We start from the raw sequence: 20,926 nt of genomic DNA, 5'->3' as shown, positions 1-20,926 counted from the left end.
AGAGTAATTCATTTCCCAGCTGGAACAAAGAGTGCTTTATATATCTTAAAAATATACGGAACAAGTTCAAATACTACTGCTCGCAGGGGACGTTATTCAATATCATAACATATGAAACGAAGAGTTAAGGTGTATACATACTTTAAAACGCAGTGAGTAGGAGTGGGAGTGACAGTTTAGTTAGGCCGTAGCACTGTCAGGAGAAAGATGTCAGAATTTTCAGAGCCTGACAAATCCGGCTAGTTTAAGCCATATTGTAGCCACGCTTGGTGGGCCAGCCTGCCCGAGCCGAGGATGAAGTTTGGCAAGACCTTCGAGTCCCACCTGACGATCGAGTGGCGCCAGCAGTATATGCGATATGGGGTAAGCTGGATAACTTTCGATATACATATGTGTGTGGACCTGCCCAACCTAATCACGCCGCCATAAGGATCTCAAGGAGCTGATTAAACAAGGCGTGGAGAACGCACCCTCGCCGCTTACTTCCTCGGACTACGAGGTTCAGGCCTATTACAGGGCTTTTGAGGAGACCTTCCTCACCGAATGCCAATCGGAACTGACCGGGGTGAACAACTTCTTTCTTGAAAAACTCCTGGAAGCCCGACGCAAGCATGGCCACCTGAAGCTTCACCTTCTGGCCTACTCCCGGGAACCCGGACACACAGGCAGTGACTCCTCGCTTTCACAACGGACCGAAAGGAGCCCAAAAAAGTTAATGACCACTCGCCAGCTGAGATATGCCTATGCTGAGTTCTATCTGAGTTTGGTGCTGATCCAAAACTATCAGTCGCTGAACGAGACGGGTTTCCGGAAGATCTGCAAGAAGTACGACAAGAATTTGCGATCCGAAGCGGCGGGCAAGTGGTTCGTGGAGAACATACTGGATGCCCCCTTTACGGATGGACGTCTATTGCAGCGCATGACCATCGAGGTGGAGGATCTGTACACGGCCCATCTGGCAAATGGGGATCGCTCGCTGGCTATGGAAAAGCTAAGAGTTCCGCCTTTGGGCCAGCCCACTCCTCCATCGATGGTCTTCCGTGCGGGAATCGCTCTTGGCATGCTAATCATGCTGCTCGTGGCCACCTCCATCAGCTGTAGGTTGTTATGGGAATGGTTCCATACTGTTTTCAGTGTTATATCCATTCCTCATCCATAAATGCCCAGTAATATCCAGATCATATCTATGCTAGAAATCAGATGCTTAGGGCGCTACGTTTATCATCTAAGCCCTTGAAGAATAGTTAATGGGCATCCATTGAGATGCCGATATACTGGACATTTTTGGCTTGTAGGGCGTGGCCCGGCATATATTTTGATTCGCCCTGTTCCCATTCCAATTCCTTAGACTGGAAACGAGCCCCATTGGAGGATCATACCCCGGGTCTGATGAGCCTGTTCCGCGGTCCATTTACCTGGGTGATTTTCAACTTCTACATGGCCGCCAATGTTGCCGGATGGCAGCAGGCCGGAGTCAACCACGTCCTGATCTTTGAGATAGACCCCAGAAGTCACCTGCAGCCGGCCACATTTTTGGAAATTGCCTGCACCTTCGGCATTCTTTGGGCCCTTGCCATGTTGGGGTTCCTGTACAACGACTTGATAGGTGTGTCGGATCCCTTTGTCTTTCCACTGGGGCTCATCCTGATCATGATTGGCCTGCTGGTGGTGCCGCTGCCCATAATGAACTGGCCGGCCAGGTGGTGGACCATCAAGCTGGTGGGTCGCGTGATCACCGCTCCACTGCACTACGTGGGATTTGCCGACTTCTGGATGGGCGATCAGCTGAATTCGCTGGTGTCCTGCATTGTAGATCACTATTATACAGTAAGGTTCTATGCGGTTAGTTGGCTGCGATATGATCGGGTGAACAGCTGCTTTGAACCGGACGTGATGGTCCCGATTACCATGTGCCTGCCCGCCTGGTTTCGATTTGCTCAGTGCCTGCGAAGATTCAGGGACAGTGGTTCCAAGTCGGTGAGCTACTTGATCAATGCGGGAAAGTACTCAACCACCTTTCTGATGGTCCTCTTCTCGACGCTGCGCAGGAATACGGAGGGTAATCGTTGTCCCCAAATGGATCGACTGAATCCTGACCAAAAGCCCACCAATCCTGAAACCCTGAAATCCTCACCCGCAGGTGAATATGCCAATACGTTCAGCAACCCCTACACCTGGCTATTCCTCGCGAGCTGCGTGGTGGCCACCGTCTACTGCTATCTGTGGGATGTTATTCGCGACTTTGGCCTCTTCAGGATTATGCGCGGTGAGCGTTTATTTCTTAGAAAACAACTGGTCTATCCACAGGCCTTCTACTACTTTGTGATCGTAGAGAATCTGGTGCTGCGGCTCTTGTGGGCCGTTGAATTCTCCATTCTGTACCACAACCTGATGACTCCCCATAATATGAGGACCATCTGCAGTATCCTGGAGATCACTAGGTGAGAGGGAGTGGTAAGGGGACGGGGGTGAAACGCGAACATTTAACTTAAAATACCACTTTTATGATTTCTCCTTTTCGGTTGAACGCCATTCAATTCGAAACAATTTTTAAGTTTTCTTATTATATTATTCGAAGTTTTGCCCGAAGTTTTGTATGAAATCTGCAGATCCGAAGAGAATTGAATGCGTTTTTCCAACTAATTCATTATGGTGGTCTAGTCAAACAGCGTCCCTGTTTTGTTGAGTGTAGTAAGCCCCTTTGCCCGCAGACGCTTCATTTGGAACTACGTGCGCCTGGAGAACGAGCACTTGTTCAACTGCGGAAACTTCCGCGCCACAAGGGACATCCATTTGGCAGCCCTGAATCCTCGCCAAGAGCGAATGCTGGAGAGCATGATGGACGAGTCGGATGGCGTGTCGAATCGCCGCAAATCGAATGAGCGCATTCGCCTGAAGAAGGAGTACTTCTAAAGGCAGCTGCTGATCTTTATTTCCCCTTACCCTTCCCCTTTCCCGCCAATCCGCTCTTTAAATGGCCCGTCGTCGTCTTTAATTAATTCATTTGTGCAAAATACAAGTCAGATGGAAAGCCTGTGAGACAGGGCGACTGGAGAAAAGGAACACGAGGTGCACGAGAAGCACGCGCCAAACCGGTTGACCAGCTGCACCCAAAAGTGGCAGCTCCCCAGGACTCCCTTCTCCATATGTGCATATGCATACATATATATATATATGGATATATATCGCCTGGTCAGGTAACAATCGTCATTGCTGGAGAGGAGCAGCAGAGGTGCCAAGAGCAAGGAGGGGATCCTCGTGGCGAGCTCCCGATCATGGATCACGGATCACCATCGGCCATCCAGCAAGCTGTTCGACAATCTCTTAATTGACTTGCATCGAGCTTTGATTGGCCCCATAATTAGCAGAGAGAAAGAGAGGAGAAGGAACCCTGGGATGATCAGCGATCACCCATTCTAATCCGGAGAAAGGCAATGGACAGAATGATTCGGTTGCATCATTTATACATCGGCTCTTTTATATATCTGCTGGGACTGGTTGAAAATCATTTTATCAAACTATATTTTGTAGACATTAAATTTAAATTTGTTGAAACATTATTATAGCATTTTGGTACCTGATTCCCTTAAATCTACTAATCGGATGAAATCGTTTCGAAACCCTTACTTTCGTAAAAAGTAACCAGAGATCCTAATGCTTACGGGTTTGAATACTTTATTGCGTTATTACCTTATCGTTGTGGTGCTAAAACTCTATGCTCAACGTTTATTGATTTATTTCTTATTCAACAATGACTTTGAAATCCCTACTAATAGGATTATAAGAAAGTTGAGGATTCTTAGGGCCGATGCCACTAAAACCTTAGATCGATTATCGATTTGGGAGGAACAAAGGATAAATCCTAAGGAATTTCCCCGATCCTCTTTCTCTGTTTTTTGTGAAATTTGAAACGTAATTAAATTCTTTCATCTGAGAATCGTTGATGGGAAGAGAAAGGCAATCAGGCAGGCCAAGCTCCCGATAACTGACTGCACTTAGAAAAAAGTTTGACAGTCCGAATTTTCAGGTAAATAACCATTGTTATATTGGAGCAATTTTTTTTAAGAAAAAATAGACTTTTAAATGACTTGTTTTTATACAAAAAATGAAGTCGAAGTAGCTTTTTTTCGACTGCAACTTATCTTTCACTTGAAGCCCGTCTGCAGTGGTTGACTTGAGCACGAGTCAAACATAAATTTGCCATTGACTTGTTGACGCTGTTGCTGCTGCAGATGCTTCTGCTGCTGCAGATGCTGGGTAATGGCAACTGCAATTTATGCTGCTTGTCGCGACTGGCGACGCTGACAATGTCTCCAGAGAAAAGCGGAGAAAGGGAGACGTTGGCTATTATTAATTGATGCCGATGATGCTGACGATGTTGCTGCCGTATCAATTAGGCTGCCTGCACAGCAGCCACATTGCAACACTGCAGTATAAGCAGTATATGCTGCAAATGCTGTTGATCTAGGTACAGTTGCCGTGCTGCACACGCGCCAAACGCGGACCAAAACAAACAAACAAACAAGCAGACAAACAAACGGGGCAACCAAACCAAACAAACAAATAAAACACAAGCAAGCTCGAGTTCGGGTACTCATGCAAGCCCAACCGAATCGAGTGGAGCCAAACAAGGCCCAGTCTGGATTTTCTATGGGGAATAGGTCTGAAATAAATCAAATTAACAAAATGACAGTGACCGATTAAAAGGGGTTTAAAAGCCCTATTAGTAGTAACTATCAAGTATATATATACCCCAGATAAGCTCATATATTTTATATTTGGATATTTGCAGTATTCGCAACATCATTTTATGTCACTTCTATAATTTTTTGAGATTCAATAGTATGTAGTAGTAAACACCGCAGCTGTTTATAATTCTCAGCCATGCGCATCCTTCGATTTGTGATCACCTGCGATGCGATGTGAGTGCCCTCGTTGGCCAATGTCCAACTTTGGGCCCACAGCTATACATTTAAGTATTTCTTACTCCACTCATGTACTGCACACTTAGATGTTGTTTACTATTTGCTGCCTCTCTGCTGCACAAAAATTGCGCGCAAAGCAACATGCTTGCGTACAAAGTCCAAAAAACTTTTCTTAACTTGGCTTTAACCCTTTTTTTGTGGCAGCGTTTCAAGCCAGCTGAGCTTGATGGCCAGCTCGTGCTAAATTTAGCTAAGGAGCAGGACACGTTGCCTTGTTGGCTGTTTGCTGTTTCTGTTTCGGCGAGGCAAAGACGAGACTTCTCCCGCGGAGGAAGAACCAGTTTTGAACCCAGCTTTGGTTCCTTTTCCTGGTTTCAGGTTTTGTGAGCGCGCGCGCGATGATTCCTCCTTCACTGGCCCCTGGATGAAATCCCCATTGGAAACCCCAAGCCCCTGGATCCCCGGACCCCCGTTGAAAACCCCTTTTATGGAGCAGCACGCGTCCATAAGCTCGATGTGCCCGGCATCCCCGATTTCCCCGATATCTCCTATATCCCCTATATCCCCGATATCCTCGCTTGTTATCGCCAGTTGCTTGGCCTCAGCGGGGATTTCTTCTGCCGCAGCTCATAAATTTATGTGGCAGCCTTTTGATTGCCTTTATGCTGCCGTTTTTTCTCTCTATGTCTTCTCCTTTTCGCTTGTTAATTTGTGCACATAAATTGGCTGGCAGCCAGCCAAGTTCTAAAAGCGATGTGTACGTATCTCCCCTACTTTCCCGATCACTTGTTGAGTTTTATCTTCAAAATTTAAGGCAGCCATCTGCCCTTTTTTTAAGCTCCAATTTCAGCTGCAAGGACTTTTAGTTCTGCAAATGCAGGTGCTTTTCAAATTGAACGAAGTACAAGGAACGTGCTCGGTATTTTTGATCAACAGTCAAATTGATGTTTATATACATATGTACATACACATCTTCTTTCGGGAAAAAGAATTATTTATAAATGCTAGTTTCAAGGGCTTAACATAAAGTACTATTTGCTGGTAGTTCTAAGCCAATTATCGTACATTTGGATTGTTCTCCCCCAACCCAAAACTTGAGCTTGCAACTACCCAATTCTTGGCCAACAATTCAGATCTGCGCAACTCCACCTGCTTTAATAGCATTAACCAGGCGAAACCAACTCGATTGGGCAACCATCTAATGTAGATCAAGTATTGCCGAGCTGCGGTGACTGGAGGCGACCTTCCTCCCATTTCCAGCCGGCCACGCCCCCACTGCGCCCAGTTTTGACCTGGGCATAATGATCTGATGGATGTTGGCCGTTAGCTGTTGGCAGCAGCATGGAAAATTGCAAATTATGGCAACGGAGAGAAGTAGCAAATGTTGAATTTCCTCGGTTCTATGGGGGAGGGGGAATCGAAGGCGACAACAAGTGATTTTGGCGAATCGGCAGCTGCGGCAAATGAATTTCAATTTAATTAGCCAACCCACAAAACAGCAGGTGTTTGTGTGTTTTGCTCTGTGAGTCCAAGGAATGCCAATGTAATTGCCACAATTTGTTGTCGACTGTTGCTGCACGATCAGCATCTACACAATCTACACAAAAATTATAATAATCGTCAACGTTTGAGCCGAATTCGCAATTGGCAGCTGGGCTGCCCAACTAAGAGGTGATGAAATCTTAGAGGAATATGAAAGAGTCGAAAAGCTATGTCAATATATACCGACTAGATTTCTAAAATTCTAGGTGTTTTCTAAATCATCATAAATTATAAATTAAAATTTGACACATTTTGTGGTATAAAATATAGGCAATTTATGGTAAATTCAAGAAGATATATATTATTCGCTCGGCTCTTGTCAAGAAGAAGGTTTCGAAGGGTGGGTGGCGAATAAGTCCCTAAGCGGCTTTTGGCCAGCTCGCGTATTTTGCTTAATGATAAGCTCCCATCTTGAAGATGCGCTTGGCTTGGCTTCGATTTTCGAGGCTTTTGGCGCGCAATATGCTTCTCCTGACTGCCCCGAGTGGCTCATAAACAAGGCTTCGGCGCAGAATCGTCGAAAAGCCCTGGAGAAACTGGTCCCCATAACAAAAGCTAATGGGCCATGAACCGATGGAAGCCGTGGAAAAGGAGAAGTCAAAAAAAAAACAGAGAAGACGATAAAGAAGCTTCCACTGCCTCCAGGTCTGCAGCATCACGAGCATATACCTTGCAATTGTACATTCTACATAGGAACCCGCTACAAGGCAACAGCAACAACAACAAGAGCCCGCAACGCCAGCATCTGCCCCCGCAACTGTCACGCCCCCCACGTCTTGGACAGCCCACTTTGGCAACCTCAATAACAATGTTTTTTGTGTTGTTATACGCGTTTCTTTAGGTTTTCTACCTTTTTGGCTGCTGTTGCATGTTGATTTCGGAACAGCGACTGCGACAAAACTAGTTAAGTCCGAAAACGTGTTTTTGCTCGCTCTGTGCCTTTTTCTCATTTACGTATTTTTCTGTCTATCTGCCTTTCTGTTTTTGTCGTTTTTTATGCCTTCTTTCGTTTTCTTTGCGCTGATCTTAACAGCCGCCATTTTGTCTTTGGGCCTGGGTTTTCGAGCAAGCTGTGCTTGGGAGATATCTGGTTTTGCTATAAAGTCTTCCAAGACAAGCTCCAAGTTGACTTGGCCTGAAAGTTCATTCGCCGGGGGAATTATTGCAGAGAGAGAAGTACCCAGATGGCTTGAGAGAACGGGCACACTTCCCCTGCCACATGGGTAATTTTCTCATCGCCCCTTTGGGCACCGCTCAGAAATTCGAACTCGGTTTGGGATCATATTTAAACTAGACTTCGACTTAAGACGAATAGTATTTTATAAATAGAACTGCAAACATTAGCCATTAGATCGTTTCGAGTTGGTTTAAAGATTCGCGCTTAATTAAACTGCCGCCCCATAAAATAATCTTCTATTTAATTCAGCACCCAAAAGTATGCAATCAGCTTTGGCTGTTTTCCTTTAACAGCTAGAAAATATCCTCAAAGCGCGAGAGCAAGGGAATTTCCCTCTTGAGCTGCCGACTTCGAACGCGGGAAATTATGTTCGCTTGGAGTTTAATGTTTAGTATTGTTTGCGCTCTCGGCTTCGAAAGACGTTCGCTCAGTCGCCGTCGCAGCTTCAAACAAAACATTTTTTTTTTGGTTTAACAACAAACAAAACATTTTTTCAAAAGAAACCAAGCATTTTTTTTGTAAAACAAAGAGAAAAGCAAAATGTATTTTTTAGTGAACTGTGTGTTACTGTTTTATAAGAATTAATCGATGGAAATCAAAGACGAAACACTATAAGAGCCAAGCTGCTCTTTAAAACCGTCTGCTAATGTGTGAGTGTTTTTGTGAGCGTGACATTAAAGCCAAAAGAGCCACAATAACAACAACAAATGATAGCCAAGCTGCGGAAAAGCTAAAAACCTTACAAAAAACTAGCTAAGTGAACGCAAACAGGTGCAAAAAGTACAAAAAGTACAAAAACGTACGAAAAGAAAACGAAGAGGTTGCCCAAGAACACCAAAAGGGTTGCGGCAACTTCCCTTGCAGGCTTCTTTTTCTTGTGTCTTTCCCATTTTGCGGAAGTTGTAGAAGAGCCAAAAAAAAAAAACCAAAACACAAACACAATGTGCTAAAAAGTTCTTGAGGGAAAAAACAAGAGCCTTCGATATGGACACGGTGGCCATTACAACTTCGCTGCCACATGCCCCACTGGCGGGGCAGCAACAACAAATGCTGCTGCAGCAACAATCGCAGCAGACGCAGGCAATATCAACAATAGCAGCAACAACAACGAATGCCCAAGCATCGGCAATCAATGCCAAAAACAACATTGGCGCCTTCTTTCAGACCTGCAAGGTAAGAAAAAACTGTTAAATCGGAAAAAGGGGTCATTCGGGGTCAGCCGAAAAAAAAACCAGAACGCAGCCATAAAAAACGCAGTTTTCCGACGACTATTGTCAACCCGACCATTTCAAGCCACCAAACATACTTGTATCTTTCCCTACCTCTAGCTCTACCTAGATTCCCCTCTATCCCTTTCCGAGAAAAGTAAGAAATTAAAACGCGCCTGCAGTTGACAAAGCCACAAAAGTGTAACTATTTTCATTGTGAGCGCACTTTTAATTGTCTCCATAGCTCCCCGTCCAAAAAATTAAATAAATAAATAGTGGCGGGCAACAGGGCATGCAATGGTGTAGGGGGTTGAAGATATAGATACAATGAAGAGGAAGGTTCTGCGGAGTATGAAGTGAACAAAAGTTCACGGATTCGGAAACTAGTTACCTTGGAACAGTAGTAGCTTCTTAGTAGCCACATAACAAAGAACCCACACGATGTAGTAATAAGGCATAGTTTCATTTAATGGAAAGTCGTTGAAAGTTAAAATCCAAAGGAAATTTGATAATTTTGCACCTAAAAGTGCTGATTAAACTTATCGCACAACAAGTGGATGGCAAAATGAATGAAAAAACGAAACGATCTCTGACAAATTAAGCCCTGATGATCTGTGATGATCGAGCTGTCACGAATACACAACACATCGCATTTGGCTTGAATGGCTTGGATGATTATGAGGAGCGTTCGATTAAATTGTCCGTCGAGCGGCAAAGTGTCGCATAAGACGATCATGTAACGTAACGGTGGACCTTTCCCAACCTTTCCCAACCGCACCCAAAAAGCTTGCAAGTCCGCGAAAGAAAAACAAACGCGGCGAAAACTGAGGCGTTTATAAGCGACCAGTTCCATTTACGCCCCTTGCATAACCAAAAAAGCGAGTACGGTGACTATAACTATAGCAGTAACTGTAACTAGTGTATATGATATGCTACGCTACACCAGAAAAAACATTTTTCGCTTCAAATGGTCAAACATTAGTGTGGTAAATCAACCCACAGGAGAAATATGAAACAAGCTCTTTGTATGTTTTTTGTTTTCAAATGCCCTTCCTAAATGGTAGCAATATTACCAATAACTATGGTAACGTAGCAATCACAAGTGATATGAATTCAATCAACTAATACCAAAGGACTGCAGTTTTTCGCTGTGTGCTTACGCTATAGCCCGGCTCACTCAGCGTGACAGCACTTGAGCCTGCCGCAGATGAGATCTATGCCCCAGATGAGGTCCCTTGGCCGACCTTTGTTTCCTGCTTTGCCGGTTTTTCAGTTTGCCAGTTTTCTGTGCTAGTGCCTTGTGTTATGTGCTATGTGTGAGCGTGACACCATAATGCTGGGAGATCGGGGCAAGGGATCGGCATCTATAGAGACCCACTACCTGCTCTCCTCAACTACCTGTCACGTTAGAGTTCCAGTTAGTTGTTTATCCTGGGAAATATCTAAATGCTTGTGCAACTGTTTCCCGATTACGAATACGCTTCCAATTCCGACTCCCAATCCCCTACCTACTCCGATCCCTTTTCGCTTTTCCCTTTCTCGAGTTGTCACAAGTCTCGTTAAACATTTCGCTTTAATTTAATTGAGTTTCCTCCGCCGCCGCGCTCTTGTTGTTTTTTCTGTTTCTGTTTACCTTAATTATGTTGGCCAGCGCACTGCACGCATTAACCCCAACGTGCCGCAATTGTTTTACGCTCACACGGGCGGAGGAGTGGGGGTTTATTGGGGGTGGGGGTGGTGCGTTGTCGGAGTTGCAGGAGTGGGTGGTTGCCTCATTTAAGGCACGGAAACAGCGAAACAGCACAGCCGCTGCAGCCACCTTATGAGCATATTTCACATTTATCTATAAAGAAATTCCACATACATAAAACTAGTATGCTAATCAATTCAAATGAGGCTGCGATTGATCCACCGTAGAGGGCGGGGGATAACCATGCCATGAAGTGCACTGAAAAAGATCGTATAGCTATAACTTTATTTAAATTTATAGAATTATGTGGTACACATTTTGTTTATAGATTTCCAGATTTACCTTCAAAGTATATTCTCGTTAAGTGCATTGTGATTTACTGTCAAAGCCGTAGTCTACCCAATTTTTATCCGTGTAATATAAAGTGGTGTGGGACCTTAACAACAACAGCAAATATGCGCAGCTGCGGCGATCGAACAAATCTCAATGTTGCTAACCAGTAACCCAGCAAGCCAGCAACAAATATCCGAAGCCACAGCAACAGGTTGAGCATAAATTATGATCAAAGTTAAAATATAATTTTTTCAATTTACCTAACTCTTCTTCTTCTTCGGCTGTGGCCGACTTGTAGCCGCTCAGTTGTTGCTGTAAGATTGAAGGGAAATTTTTCGGGCATTTTTGGTTGGCTTCGTTTGGTAACTTTCACAAGCACATTTATCCATTCGTTTGTTGGTCAAAGAAAATTTAAACAAAAACTCTGGCTGAAAAAAGTTGATGGGAGGTGCAACGGAAAAGCGGGTATGACACTTTTCCCTGTCAGTTTGTCGCCTAAGTCATTGGTTTTTCATCGCTGGTTTCGCACCTACTGCAGCCAGTTCTTCTTCATCGTCTCGAATCTTTCGGCTGTTGGCCCACAAAAGCCGCTTATGTAACCAAAAATTAAGACTGTCAAGTCATGGCAAAGACAAAGTGATTCGCTGAAAAATGGCCGAAATGCGGGAGATTCGAAAAATGGGCAAAGGTTGGTAATACCAGAAATAGGTTGATAGAAAGGAAATATTAATACACGGCACTTAAAATATACTCTAATTTAATATTGGTTACTCAAGCCAATATTGAAAGTGCTTTGATCTAGTTATTGCAATCAATATAAACAGTGTCAATAGAACCATTGTCTCCATCTTGACTTACTAGAGTTCGGTCACGATTTTCTCCATCTGTCACTTGTAATTCATCTATCAGGACAGCCACAAAGTCCGGTGGTTTCTTAGACATGTATCGCCCTCCTTCAAGTTCCTCCACTTCCGCTGTAGAAACACGTGGGCCGCACCACCGAGCCACTGGAACCACCCACATATCACATATTGTGGGCGAAGTAAACTATATTGAATTCGATTTTAGATTTACCGCCTAATTGGTCAATTTTACATGATGGTGGTCTAGATGGTGTGTGTGGGTTGTAGGTGGGCGTGGGTCGTTAGCTTCAGTTTAATCAGCTGGTTTACTGAATTTAGTGGATTCAGTAGCACGTGCTAAGCTAAGCGTCATCTTCCGGTTGTCAGAGGGAGGAAGACAGAGAAAGAGAGAGAGAGAGGAGGAATAGGCTCCACTAATGACTTCCTATTTTGGTGAACTTGTCATTTGAACATCGATGGGGGATTAATTAGCCTGTAAATGCCCAAAAAGACAGGAAATCATTTTTTTCCCCGCTTTATGCATAGTGTTTCTATTTTCTCTCTATTTCACCGCTTCCTTATTAATTTGCTTTTGATTATTAGGCTTCCCGTTCCTTTGCACCAATAGTTATACGATTTAAAACGACGCTCTGATACATAACGATTTTAAATTGGAAATGTCTTCCCTCTATATCATTGATTCAGCTTGCAATACGTTATTTATTTATTTTTTTAGTTCTATACGCAAAACTTTTGTTATCCATGGACACGGGTATACATACACACTTCTAAGTGTCTAAAACCTTTTTTCGACTGACCAAGCATTTCTTTTTGTTGGCCAAAAAACAGGCTCGTGCTCAGAGCAAGGTTTTTGGGGACTTGGGGATTTTGTGATTTGGGGGTCTATGTGCTTTGCAGCTGCTGCGACTGGACTTGATGGGTGTCTATGTTTTCTAACTGCTCGCTGACCGGTTTGTGTTTTTTTATACTTTTTGTACTTTTTGGCATTAGAAGGGAGCGGGGCTTTCACTGGCCGATTGTTAATTAGAGCCCTTGGGACGGCTTAATTGATAGATCTAACGCAGGAGGGGGTCGTGATTCATCCCAGGTGAACTCTGACTTCAAAACGAAAACAATAGCAAAAACAGCAACAACAGCGAAAATGAAGACAAAATGGAAATCACCGAAAAGGCCGCCAAAATGTGGAGATCGAAGAGAAACTCCAGACGGGTTTTCCAGTCTCGATCGGTCTGCTCCGGCCACCCAATCTCAAAAGCCTGTCCCAAGCTCGAGACCCACGTCTGAGAAGACCAAGATTTGGCTGGCTTTGCAGTTTTGTGGCTGTGGCTGTGGCTGTGGCCGAGTACGAAACTGGTTTTTGGCCAGCATTTTGTGACGCGGCTTTTGGACAGGCAATTCAGTTCTCTTGAGTTTTAGTGCCTTTGTCTAAGCAGTCACACACACACACACACACCAGATCTCGGCGGCAAGATGGCGTCGTCTTAACCGGTTTGGGCCTCTCTTTTGTTATACACACAGAGATTTTGTGCCCAATCTGTGCTCTCTTCTCTGTTGGCCAAGTTAATAATGCTCGCCCGTTCTCTTTTGCAGGTCTTGTGGCACTTGGACGCCTTTCGACGATCGTTTCGCGGCCTAAATCAGCACGTATGCGGTGGCCAAGATTGCATCTTTTGCGCTCTAAAGGTAAGTTCGAATAGATATTCAAGACACTAACCATTCGAAGATTGTAAGACATTGCTGAGAACAGTTTTAAAGTTCGCTAACAAATTTTGGTTTAATATATCTTAAAGGTATTATTACTGAGGAACTAGTATTAAAAAGTAAAACATAAACATAAAAACACAAAAACATAAAAAATACTTAGTTAAGCGTAGCGTAAGTCTAGTCTCAAGCCAATTGATGAGCATAGTTAAAACATTATATTTTAAAAAAAGATAGTCTAAGATATTTTTTGCTGTGATTTATTAGTATCTCATTACAGATTATAATAATTTATATATTCGAACATACCTTTCTAGCGGTATTCGAAGTTGACGGTCAAAATAAGTAAAGCATACTTTTGGGCCAGAGAATATATTTTTGCCTGGTGGTTGGCGCAACTAATTCATACGAACTTGCACATTCGAGAAATTCTCTTCAGTCATTTTCGCTCGCAGCCAAATAAAGCAATTAAGCGCCAGGGTCAGGTCAATTTTCCCAGTCGCCAGTCTGGCTTTTCCAGATTTTCCACCTCCGATTTCCGACTGTTCGGCTGCACCTTAATTGCCAACATGCAGCCTTGTCTGTCTTGGAAAAATCATCATTTGTTCACACGCAGGGTAGGCCCTTTCTCATCTGTTCATCTGTTCAGCTGCTCAAGTGCGTTTTGTTTTGTGATTTTCCCCAGGCTCTGTGCTCTGTTCTCTATGCTCAATGTTTTCCCGTTCTTACTTTTCCAGGGAATGGGGAAATCCGGGAGAAAAAAATTAAATCCTTAAATCGGCAAGGCAGGCCCGAAAATACAACATTCAATGACTCTACCTGGCGGCCAGGTTCACACCCCCTCCACTCAACATTGCGTGTCCAGGGGTGTTTAGATCCTGTTCCCGGATAAGTCCTGGGATCCTGTAGTCCTGGGCCACTGGTCACGCCTTTTAGGACCTTTGCCGGACCCTCTAGCGTGACCGGCACTCAACGCCTCGTTTGTCCTGTTCTCACCTCGTTAAACCTCGAATTAAATTCGAGTCAAGTGCAATTATGCAAATGTCACTAGATTCGTTTGAACTTACGAGTATGATAATATCTTAGCAATGAGAGCAAGCTTATTATATTCCAAAAAGAACTTTCCTTTCTAAAAACTGCTAAAAAAAAAATAATAAAAAGAGCGTACACAGCATAATAGGAACCTCGTCTTTTGCACAACTGCAGCTTACATTTAATTTGAGATAAACCGAAATGCAGCTCTATATCAACTGGTTTTTGATATTACAAAGTGCATAATTACTCCAGAACCCAGAACGGGAAAACCACCAAGTCATCAAAAAAAGGCCGTGATAAACCAAACTGAAAACTGAAAAACATGGGGACTCGCGAGCCATGGGGAAAACTATAAAACAGTCACCCTCTCAGGCGGCTGTTGCAATATACATATAGAAACCAGACCAGCGGATGGATGATGAAGATCATTATTATCTCGGTGATCATTAGCCAGAAGAGCAGAAAAGCAGAAGAGGACCCTAACTAAAACATGGGCCCAAACGAAAACCCGGAGTAGCATCTTCCATCGTGCAAGCCCCTGAGCAAGCGACAAACTCGTGACGTTCGGGAAAAACTCGAGCCGCCAACAAACAAAAGGCTAACGACTGTACGCGACTGTACTTTTCGGTCCAAGACGCTCTGGCTACAGAAAACAGGGTGCTCACACTGTGCTCACAGTGGGCCCTCTCTCCGCAGCATTTTCCCCTTCGTTTTTTTTTTTCGTTTTTATTCTTTTTTGCGCTCCTTACACATTGATGACGACGAAGTGGAAAGTGTTGGTGCCTCTTCTTCGGTTTGTTTTTGTTTGACTCTTTTGTTTTGACTGTTCTGCACCTCCATGCCGTCATGTTGTGTGCCCCAAACCCCCGATTTGGCCCTGGAAACCATGGCTGCCACTTGCCCACTTGTTTGCTGCCACATATTAAACGAGAGACGAGAAGGGTTGCCCCTTTTGCCCCCTTTTGCCTTTGCATTTTTCATTATTTATACGCGGCCGGGCTAAATGAATTTTTACTCCACCTTTCCCGCGGGAAGAAGACTATTTAATTATGAAAATCGTCGCGCTGAAGACGTTGGCCTTTTAGAGCTGGGAAACTCCCACGATTGCGATCGCATTTTGACCGTTCCCCACGCTGATTGTTTCACATCAGAGGGTTAAGAACCCGTCGAGAAGGCGGAGGCCGGGAACTTCTTGATGAAAAATCGTCTCGGCAGTTTTCTCCGCGCTGCCATGCTGCCATGCTTCAATGCACAATTCTCATTAAGGGCCCAGACTTTCCATTCTGCATTTCCAGAAATCCACACATAACCAAAGGACAATGTCATTAGAGTGAAGCAATCCAGAAGACAATGTCCTCTTTACCGGGAAAACGATCTATCCACCTAACCATCTATCCAGATCCATCCAAAGTCCATGCCACAGACACTTGATCGTGTGCCAGTTGCATGGACTTCCACTTTCGCCGAGCGCTGTTTGCCCTCCAAATTTATGTATATGCATACTCCAGATTTGGATTTGGGATTCGGGTACACTCTATAATCTGGATGGCATCTACTCGTAAAGCAAGTGCAAACAACAGGCTTTTGGGTTTTTTTTATTTTCATTGTTTGTTCAGAGCCACCATAAAAAGGAAATCCAAATTACCATGAACAAAGCTAGAGTTGGGGGTGTATTATGTACTATATGGTACTTGTAGTATGTATATAAGAAGGGCACGAGTGGAGGTGCTAATCGGAGATGCAGAGACAAATCCATTTCCATCATCGCCATATCTCAATCAGTGTGATTCACTCTTCAGCCACGATCAAAAAAACCCATGTACGTTGCCGATCTTTACCTTTAATTTTGTTAAGCTTTATTTCGTTTCTTTTTACTTTTTGTTGTGTTTTTTTGTTTTTTTTTTTTATGTCTTCAATTTATTCGATAGACGTGCGATACGAAGGTTTTTTATTCGTACACAAAAACCGACAACTTTTTATTTACCGCCTTGACAAAGAAATGCAGTCAAATGGCAACAGAAACTCCATCAATTATTGAATAGTTTTCTTAGTTTTTGTTTCATATTTTAGCTAATTTCGCCTTTGACATATTAGAGAAAGAACCCTCAGCGTGTCAATACATCAAAATGGACGGTGATTTGTTTTTGGGCTATCTGGTTTCTATACCCAAATTGGTCAAAGCCAAAGTTGATTGATCAGCGCTGCCTCTTGGGGAAATATTAATAAGGGGGAACGACATTTTAGTTAGTGATCATCCATACCTATATCTGATACCCCTATATTTGATCTAAAATTGATATTTTTAGTCATTATTATAAATGGAACTTGCTGGGTATTTTACATATGTAGTTCTGTGGCGGTTTTTGTGCATCTGTTATGCAAGTGTTCGGATACTCTCGCATCTGCATCTTGGCTTTGTGTGCAGTTCACTTCTGACCCAATCAATCAACTGACGTTACACATTGGTATTCTCTGGTCATGACTCACTGTTTGACTCCAGTTTTGAAGCCCCAACTCTCGCTTCTTTTTGAGTCATGGACTCGTTGGCGGGTGGATGGTGTATGGTGTATGGTCCTAAACTATTGAACCCAGAGCAGAAAGACCCCTTTTGTTTACTTCGCGTTTCGTTTTTTCTTTTTGGAAGGGGGAACTGCAGCCTCTTCGTGGTGCCGTAACTTGTCTTACTTTTACCGCTCCACTCACCTACAACAGAGATGATCGCGAAGGTTTTTCATTCGCTTTAACAGTGTCATTTGGGCTACGCGGTTTATGGATGATCGAATTTATTAAGGCATTCCATGGAATCGCTGGGTTTTTTTTGGTTTCGTAGGGTTTGCGCATGCGCACGCGTTTCTCTGGCGTTCCCGCTTTTACAGGATGACTCATAAGTCTCAGGATCTGCATTCCACCCACCAAAGACGACCATGGCCACAAACTCCAAGACTGGTCTTAGGTCTACCGTAGTCTTGGGGCTCTGGCCTATTAGCTAAGCTGCAAGATGATGCGGACTTTTCTATATATACCGCTGGCTGCGTTTGTCATTTGAAAGGTATATCCGTGGAGGCTTACAGGGTGCTTCGGCTGTGGAAATCTGAGAATCGAATCGGAGAGCTGAGAATCTCGAGAGAAGAGAGAGAGAGAAGCGCTGTTTACCTGCTCGGGCAAGACATTTACCTGTTTGGCCTACTACAAGACAAACTCCCCCGTTTTCGAGTTCGGATTCGGTTTGTGTTTGAGTATGGGTATGGGTATGAGTATGGGTTCGGGTTCGGGTTTTTGGGTAGGGTTTACTCAGGTGAGTTCGCTGTTGATATAACTGAAGTTCTTGTTCCCCTGGAAAACCAGTTTCTCCAGAGAGCCAGCCATGTATCTGTATCTGCGCTCTTGGCTGAGCGAGCACCTCTCTCTCTTTTCGAATGGCCAAAAGCCAAGCGGCCAAACGAGTTTCAGTTGCTAAACAAATTTCCCAGTCGGCGGACGTGTTTTCATCGGCGGTCGGTTGTTCGCAATACTCCATCCACAAACCACATCCAGAATCGCATCTCGGTGGAAATCAAAGTGAAGAATTGCGCGCGCGGCAAAAAATAACGCCGATTCTTAACGAGTGCAAATAAAACAGATTTTTTTTTGGTGCCTGTGGCCTGCAAAAGTTTACTCAACAAACAACAAATACTAGCACAGAGAGCCAGAGTTGTGCTAGGATCGAGATAAATCAGTGGATTACTTTATTTTTATTTTTATACAATACAGAACAGAATATGCTTGCGTAAGTTAAAAACTTCAACAAAGCTAAAACAGAGCTCAAGTTTTTGGCAGTTTTTTTTTGTTTTGTTGGTTTTGATTATTAGAAATGAAACAATGGAGTTTGAGATCGCAGCTAGGTGCTGCTTAAATGGAATTACCTGTTTCTTTTCCGTTGGGTATTGATTCTTCGATATTCGACGAGCATGTGGGTCCGGTCTGCGTTAAAAATCATAGCGGTCCAAATGGCTTAAGATCAAATGGCCAACCGCCAACCGCCAACTGCCAACTTGTTTTTTCCTCACCTTTTGTGAAGATCTTTTGGTATGTAAATGCCTGGCAGCCCGCAGCCTTCGTGGAAACCTGCCACGAACAGGTACAGTGGGCACTCATCTAATGCATTTATGCTGCTTATTAAAGATTAATCTGTGCGCCGCACGCAGGCTCTTTTTATATACTCGTACGTATACCTTTTTCTCAAGACCCCTGGTTTCCCTAGGGAAAGTCCAGCGAAACACGCGATCGTCAAGTGCGATTTTTTCTTACATTCATATATCCAAAAGGGGAGTGTTTTAGTTTAAGTTTCAATTTGCATGGACTCTCTACTACACTCCTATCCACTCCACTCCCCCAATTGAAATGCATGCCATCAACCCGAAGTTGGGCTCCTTCTTCTTTTGGCCCAAGCCATATGTCACTAGCCCAGCCATCATCATCATCATCATCATCATTATCATGGCTATCAGAATATCAGAATGCCGCGACTTGTTCCTCTTGGACTCCTCTGCCCCGGTCGAATATTAAACGGCAGATTTGTGTATTTATGGGTAATTCTTGAGCCTTCAACGCCTGCCTAGCATATGTAAACATGGGGCCACATTAATACAGTCAGTAGCCAACTACTTGGAAGTCGCCTCACGTGCGGACATCACTGCTACAGGTTGTCGCTGCAATACTCCACACTCCCCCTTCACCATGCAGTGCACGGGAATCAATTTGAATACTCTAGGATTTGAATATGAAAATGTTTTTATGTACAGCGATATCCAGCAATTTTTACAAAATTCCGCTTGTATTTTTCAAAGTAAAGCATTACAAGTGTCATTGCATGAAATGGCAAAACATAAGCATACTGAATATTCCGCAGCCGAGAACAAAGCATTAGAATAATTCTTGTCATGTATCTCAACTTCTTCTATGGCTCATTGATCTGCCAGCCATCGCTGTTTTAGATTCTCGCTGCTGGATTCTCGGCTTGAGACATCTGCAGCATGGGTTGCATGCTGCTGCTGGCAGGTTTCTTGTTGCAGGTTGCTGGTGGGCTGTTGCACGTGTGGTGTTCCCACATTTGGTCGGCTAGCCCAGGTAGACTCACTCTTTGTCTCAATCTGGCTGAGAAAAAGGTCAAGTCTGGCTCTTTGTTGCCGCTGTAATTGCGGAAGCAGAAACATTCAGCTAAAGCCAGCGTTTTGGCCCGCGCTTGTGGCTTAACAAATAAAGCCCATAAATCATCGGGCTTGCAAAAAGTACAAATAATCATAAAGCAGCAAGAAGCAAGAAAACAACAGAAGCGAGCAACAATAATAAGAAGTAATAACAATAAATGAAAACATTTAGCTGCAGGCCAGTTTGTGTTGCCAACCCGTTTTGCATTCGACAACAGCTGCCCAAAGCTCTCTTACTGTTTCAGTATCTGTATCTCTAACTCTGGTGTGTATCTGCGATCTGCGTTTGGAGGTGTGCAAAGCCAAAGTCCCAAAGCCCAAAGCCCCGATCTATAAATAGTGTCGGTTGGGGTCTCAATCTCAAGGACTGCCAGTTCGGTTTCCCCGCCAAGTGTCGCCTCATCGAATCTCGAATCTCGGATCTCGAGACTCGAGGCTTGAGCGAAACTCGTGTTTCATGACATGTTCCACAATATGGAGGGCAACATATCAGCCTATTGCGATGCACTATAGAGAAATAAAGTCAATTTTTTGAGAAAAGCAAGAGGCATTTATAGCGAATCTAATTTTATATGTTGGCCTAATCACTTGTATAATATAATTTCTAAGAATTCTTAGACGTAACTTGATTCCATTAATGCGGTTAGCGCCATTTTAAAACCCATTGTCATTTGGCTGAAGACCCCTAGTACTTCCATTCAGGGAGCTGATCGCATTTCAAGATACTCGTAAACCCCTTGCGTTTGAAGTTGCGCACCTCGCGCAAATCGTTGGCCAATTGCCGGCTAATTACATGGCCTAAATGATTCGCCAACTTCCACGTTTGTGTGGCAACAGTGTGGTCCAGTGGCTCAAGTGCGGTGGCCCAAAAGCGGGAATTAAAGAGCGTGACGTTTGATTTTGTGCCCCAGACTAATTAGCAACTGTTTTGTCCAATGAATGACCAATTATACAACAATATACTCGTACAACAACAATTGAGCAGGGCGGGAACCCCCATTCCGCTGCACTTTACCGGGAAAACGACAAGTATAAAAAAGTGTGTTTCCCTGACTTCCCGAACTTCCGCTCGCCAACGGCGGCTTTTCCGCTTATTAAACATTTTTTGAGTTTCGGGTCAGATCGCTGGCCATAAAATCCAGAATTGTCACCCAGTTGTTGTTAGTGCGTGTGGCACTTAAAAAATACGTACCCATGCTCCATGTTTATGGGTCTTTAAATGGGCTGCAGCCACTCTCGGTTCGTTTTTCGGAGAAGATAACGTAG

General features: G+C 43.9%; 2 protein-coding genes across 7 annotated transcripts in view; both read left to right on the top strand.

Annotated features, from left to right (window-relative positions):
• The window catches only part of LOC6524293, a 47,397-nt gene that overhangs the window by 17,668 nt on the left and 8,803 nt on the right, over positions 1 to 20,926 (top strand). Inside the window, exons 1-2 of one of the 3 annotated variants that reach the window (XM_002100118.4) lie at positions 8,052 to 8,817; positions 13,329 to 13,421. In XM_002100118.4, coding sequence (XP_002100154.1) covers positions 8,629 to 8,817; positions 13,329 to 13,421 — 282 coding nt within the window. In that variant the 5' untranslated portion in view covers positions 8,052 to 8,628. Of the gene's footprint in view, positions 1 to 8,051; positions 8,818 to 13,328; positions 13,422 to 17,917; positions 18,241 to 20,926 lie in introns of those variants that run through there. The other 2 variants (XM_015190105.3, XM_015190104.3) reach the window with 2 other exon arrangements.
• Positions 109 to 3,557, top strand: LOC6524294 (xenotropic and polytropic retrovirus receptor 1). Of its 4 annotated transcripts, none has more exons than XM_015190108.2 (5): positions 109 to 363; positions 431 to 1,097; positions 1,349 to 2,266; positions 2,333 to 2,441; positions 2,712 to 3,557. In XM_015190108.2, exons 1-5 carry the CDS (start codon positions 295 to 297, stop codon positions 2,911 to 2,913), a joined length of 1,965 nt encoding a protein of 654 aa, XP_015045594.1. In that variant the 5' UTR covers positions 109 to 294; the 3' UTR covers positions 2,914 to 3,557. The 4 variants fall into 4 exon arrangements, with proteins under 4 accessions (XP_015045594.1, XP_039227589.1, XP_015045592.1 ...); XM_039371655.2 differs by lacking the exons at positions 2,333 to 2,441; positions 2,712 to 3,557 and having other exon boundaries at positions 1,349 to 1,977; positions 2,049 to 2,059; positions 2,141 to 2,226; XM_002100119.4 differs by having other exon boundaries at positions 114 to 363; positions 1,349 to 2,059; positions 2,141 to 2,441.

This window comes from Drosophila yakuba, chromosome X, assembly GCF_016746365.2.
Source record: "Drosophila yakuba strain Tai18E2 chromosome X, Prin_Dyak_Tai18E2_2.1, whole genome shotgun sequence".
NCBI classification, from domain to species: domain Eukaryota; kingdom Metazoa; phylum Arthropoda; class Insecta; order Diptera; family Drosophilidae; genus Drosophila; species Drosophila yakuba.
The sequence above is the reverse complement of the archived record's forward strand: the minus strand, read 5'-3'. Positions and strand labels throughout refer to the sequence as shown.

Bases quoted from the DNA above. Each gene is read 5' to 3' on its own strand.
- LOC6524294 (XM_015190106.3), top strand. From the start codon at position 295: ATGAAGTTTGGCAAGACCTTCGAGTCCCACCTGACGATCGAGTGGCGC. The intron at 364-430 runs GTAAGCTGGATA...CGCCGCCATAAG, and splicing joins AGCAGTATATGCGATATGGG to GATCTCAAGGAGCTGATTAA. The intron at 1,098-1,348 runs GTAGGTTGTTAT...CCAATTCCTTAG, and splicing joins CGTGGCCACCTCCATCAGCT to ACTGGAAACGAGCCCCATTG.